The following is a 4,854-nucleotide window of genomic DNA, read 5'->3' as shown; positions in this document are numbered from 1 at the left end:
GTTTTATTTACTGATTTTGTTGTGAGCCATCCAGAGACTCAGTGTGACTGGATAGCCTAAAAATATCCCCAATAGATAAATAAAATAGTTAATATTAACAAAAAACATTAGTCTGTTAGCAACTATTTACCATTGGGTAAAATCCCATTGGATTTAAAGTTAGTTCTACTTAGAGTAAACCCAGTGAAATAAGAGTTAGCAAAACCCAACTTAAGTTCTATTGATTTCAATAGGTCTACTCTAAGTAGAATTAACATTGGTTTTAACTCAACTTTTTAAACTGTTGGTATTTAGACAACAAAATATAAAAGGTCGAAATTTGGTAAAATATCATTAAGTCATCTAAAAAAGTCTTTCTGAACGATCACGCAAAAGGGAAGTTTCAGATCGTCAAAAGGGCATATATATACTTTTTCCCCACTGAATATTTCTGCATGTGCTAAACTTGCAGCATGGTTCTGGGGGAGATGGGGGAGAGGATGGCTGCAGAGAGCTGCTGAGCTGGGGAGTGGTGTTGTAAGAGGAAGCAGTACATCAGGCTCTGACAAAGGGCAGCAATCCTGAACAGTCTTCAGCTGAGTTTGTGCTTCCCTTACCCTCCCTTGCTGGAGCCTCTCTCTGTCTCTGTCTCTGTCACATACACACAGATCTAGTGAATACATGCAGGGCTCCTTCTCCCTTTCCAGCTCCTCCTGCTTCTAGCACGATTGCTTTTGTGTGCGACACAAATTCACTTTTTCCACATAGAAGAAACTGCACTACGTGCATTAGCATGCATCCAACAGTTGTAAATGGCTTTGCATAAAGACCATGACAGCCCCCTCTGATGAACAGAACGGGCTCTCACATCAGTCCCCCCTAGTGCAGTACCTAGCTGTGCTCCTGCAAAACGGCACGAAGTCCCTGGTTAAGAAGGACCAGGCCTTTATGTGGAACGAACGGCTTAATCGGGCACGCAGAAGGAGCTTCTATGCATCAAAACCTCATCCAAGCTTTCAGGACTGTGCAGGAGCTTTCCGTAATTGTAATCTTCTCCCGTATGAAACAAAGGTAGAAGAAATCCATCAGTGATTGTGCAACTAGTAATGAATGTGCTGTCCACTTTTTAGCGACCTCAGAGCCATGGAAAACAGCCATGTCACCCAGATGTCTGAGCAGCGCAGTGATGTGCTGAACTCCCCCTCCTCACAGCCATCCTCTCATTATGTACCTGTCAAGCTGGAAGAGTATGAAAGCTCAGGCTTCAGTGTGAAGAAGCTCCTCAGGAAGGCCAAGGAGAATTGCAAGTGTGACCAGCAGAGTATCACCAGCTTCTTTCGCAAGCTCTTTCCGGTAGTGCAGTGGCTTCCCCATTACAATGTCAAGGAGCAACTGCTTGGCGACGTTATCTCTGGCTTACTGGTGGGAATAGTCGCCATCCCACAGTCCATCTCTTACGCCATCCTAGCTAACCAGGCTCCCGTTTATGGACTCTACACCAACTTCTTCTGTACTATTATCTACTTCATGATGGCAACCTCACATCACAATTGTGTTGGTTCTTTTGGAGTTCTGTGCCTGATGATCGGGGAATCAGTAAACCGGCAGCTGAAGTTAGCTGGATACGAGTCAGAGACGGGGGCTGACTTACTGGCAAACGCCACATTGAATGGGTCAGTGACCTGCAACAAAGAGTGTTATGCCATCACCGTGGCAACGGCTCTAACGTTTCTGGTTGGGCTTTACCAGGTAAGATAACTTACTGTCCTTGCTTAGGTATTACTCTCGGCTTGCTTGTCCATCCAGGAACACCCTGAACAGAAACTTCCCCTTGCCATTTAGGCCCTGCCCTTCCCACTCTCACTGCAAGGGGACTTTTGCAAAGTCTTCAGGCGCACCAGTGGAAGCTCCAAGGAAGCCTGGCTGCAGTGGGGATGGGGTGGTGTGTGTGCAAGCACATGCTGGGGCCAATAGTCCGGGGCTGTATTGGGGCCTGGGAAATCACACAGGAACTGCCTGCTAACCATGGGCCACCTTTCCACTGCTGGCACATGGGCCCCAGTGTGCTTGCCCTGCATCAGTTTAGCCTAAAGCTCCCCTGCTCCCAGATAGGCCACTGCTTTCTATCATCTCAGACCCTTGGCCTAACTCGCTCAGCATTAAGCACATACGAGGAATCACCCTGGATCAGACCAAAGGCCTATGTGGCCCAGCATTGTGCTCCCACCAGGGCCACCCCAGTGCCTATGAGAGGCTCATGAGGGACTTGGATGCTAGTTCCCATGTTTCCAACACTGTCCCTGACTGGCAGCAGCTTTCCAGGGATTCAGCCGGGAGCTTTTTCCCAGCCCTGCCTGGAACTGTGGGAGACTGAGCCTGAACCTCGTTGCATGTCAAACGTGTGCTTGGATGGCTGTGCATAATATTTCTTTATTGAGCTGTGTTTTAACCCAGCTTCCCATGTAGCTGTAGCTTCCCACATAATACAAATATGGTTCTCCAGCTCATAACAACATCCATTTGGAAGTAATGGAAAACATAGGCCAGTGGCTCTCTTCTTTGTGCTCATGGTGCCTGGATGCATGATCCACTGACTCATCTTGCTTTTCCTTTCAGATACTTCTGGGGGTTTTCCAGCTGGGCTTCCTATCCGTATACCTCTCGGAACCACTCCTGAGTGGCTTTGTGACTGGGTCCTCTCTTACCATCCTCACTTCCCAAATGAATCTCTTACTGGGAGTGAAAATCCCTCGCCATGATGGAGTGGGGTCTCTTATTTTGACATGGGTGGACATCTTCAGATACATTGACAAGACCAACATCTGTGACCTAGTCACCAGTTTGATTGCTTTGGTCCTCATAGTACCAGTAAAGGAGATCAACAACTACTTTAGGGATAAAATGAAGGCTCCATTTCCCATAGAACTCCTGGTGGTCATTGCAGCTACTCTGCTGTCCCATTTCTTTAACTTCAATGCCAGATACAAATCTAAGATCTGTGGTACTATCCCCACTGGTTTCATGCAACCTGCTGCTCCAGATCTGAACCTTTTGTCAAGTTTGGCACTTGATGCTCTGCCCATTGCTATAATTGGCTTTGCAATGACTGTCTCACTTGCAGAAATATTTGGCAGGAAGCATGGCTACACGGTCCGGGCCAACCAGGAGATGATTGCCATTGGCATGGGAAATTTGGTTCCATCTTTCTTTTACTGCTTTGCTTCTTGTGCTGCCTTGACAAAGACCTTGCTGAAGGAATCCACAGGATGTCATACCCAGATATCAAGCTTGGTATCTTCAGCTGTTTTGCTCTTGGTGTTGTTGTGGATTGCTCCACTCTTCTATTCACTGCAAACCTGTATATTGGGGGTAGTTACCATTGTTAACCTCAGGGGGGCCTTGCGGAAGTTTGCCGACACTCCCAAGATGTGGCGGATCAGTAAGATGGACACTGTGGTCTGGTGGGTCACCATGCTGTCCTCATCACTGATCTCTACAGAGCTGGGCCTTTTGGTTGGGGTCTGCTTTGCTCTCCTCTGCATAATCTTCCGCACCCAGAGGCCCCGAGCGACCCTTCTAGGGAAGGTAAATGATTCAGATATCTATGAGGACCAGTTCACTTACAAGAAAATCAGCAGTATTGAGAACATTAAGATCTTCCGCTTTGATACCTCACTTTACTATGCAAACAAGGACTATTTCAAAACCTCACTCTTCGAAAGAACAGGAGTCAATCCTTCCCTAGTTGCTGCCATACAGAAAAAATCTGAAGCAAAAGCAAAGGTGATCCTAGACAAAGATGAAAACTGCTTTTCATCCAAGTTTAACTGCCTGAAGGTCACCAAGAGAAGAGCCACCAAGACTTCGGCAGAGGTTTGTTGCCCACCTGTAGACATGCATACCTTAATAATCGACTGTGGTGCAATGCAATTTCTGGATAGTGTGGGCCTAGGTGTGCTGAAGGAGACCCGCCAGGATTACAAGAACATTGGTGTCCAGGTCCTTTTGGCCAATTGCAACCCGTCTATCCGACACCTACTCCAGGTAGGTGGCTGGCTCACTGGGATGGAAGATTCAGAGCTGCTGTCCTTCCACAGTATACATGCCGCGGTGCAGTTTGCCGAGAAACAGTCCCAAGCTCAACCGATGGAGAGTGAGATGACAAAGGGTGCTTTTCTCAGCCCAGAAGCCACAGATCTCTCAGTAGAATCTAGTCTGGGTGGAGCACTGTAGGCCTGGACAGAAAAGGAAATGTGTTTAATTATTTTAAGGAGAGTGAACATCAGTCTGGCATTGAAATTCCAGTTTTTGCTGGCCAAACTGGAGGTCTTTGCATTCAAGAGAGTTGTTATCATCTGGTTGGGTACAGAAATAGTGTTCATTTTTGTTTTTGTTTGTTTGTTTTTTTTGCCCTGGAGATAGAGGGATAAGAGAAGTTTCACCAGCTTAATATCTCAGAGCCAACCACTATTAAAGTTTTAGGAACAGGGCAAGAAACTAAAATGGCAACCTTAAAAATAGGCATTTAATTAATTATATTGCCATCCTACAAGGAGGTTGAGGCAGCAGTCTAAAAATAGGCTGAGTCAGTGATATCCTGATTTCTAGAGATATTGGAAGACACATGCAGCTATCTGAGGAGGGATCTGTTGCTAATGTTGAAATGGCAATTGATCATGTGGTTCTGAATCTAGGTGGGAGCTACTCCTTCTGAGTTCTATTCCAAGAAAAGAGCATGCTCCATATAAATCCAAAATTGACACACCTCAGATGAGAACTTACCTGATCTTTTGCATAGTGTGCAGTTTTTAGTGTACAGCTAAAGGAAATATTCAGAGATGTGATCTCCCATCTCACAGATGCACAGTGACTGGG

The 4,854-nt window shown here is 46.2% G+C and overlaps 1 protein-coding gene across 1 annotated transcript; it reads left to right on the top strand.

Moving 5' to 3' along the window:
• Positions 1-1,122: 1,122 nt before the first annotated feature.
• LOC123035899 (sulfate transporter-like) lies at positions 1,123-4,212 on the top strand. Its single transcript, XM_044454570.1, has 3 exons — positions 1,123-1,728; positions 2,596-3,762; positions 3,817-4,212. Exons 1-3 carry the CDS (start codon positions 1,123-1,125, stop codon positions 4,210-4,212), a joined length of 2,169 nt encoding a protein of 722 aa, XP_044310505.1.
• Positions 4,213-4,854: the final 642 nt, after the last annotated feature.

This window comes from Varanus komodoensis, unplaced genomic scaffold (assembly GCF_004798865.1).
Source record: "Varanus komodoensis strain SLA01 unplaced genomic scaffold, ASM479886v1 scaffold7_3, whole genome shotgun sequence".
NCBI lineage: Eukaryota > Metazoa > Chordata > Lepidosauria > Squamata > Varanidae > Varanus > Varanus komodoensis.
Note: the sequence above shows the minus strand (reverse complement) of the source record. Positions and strands in the feature narration are given on the sequence as shown.

Excerpts from the sequence above, each read along its gene's own strand:
- LOC123035899 (XM_044454570.1), top strand. The coding sequence starts at position 1,123 with ATGGAAAACAGCCATGTCACCCAGATGTCTGAGCAGCGCAGTGATGTG. Across the intron at positions 1,729-2,595 it reads TTCTGGTTGGGCTTTACCAG|ATACTTCTGGGGGTTTTCCA; the intron begins GTAAGATAACTT and ends TTTTCCTTTCAG. Across the intron at positions 3,763-3,816 it reads AATCTGAAGCAAAAGCAAAG|GTCACCAAGAGAAGAGCCAC; the intron begins GTGATCCTAGAC and ends AACTGCCTGAAG.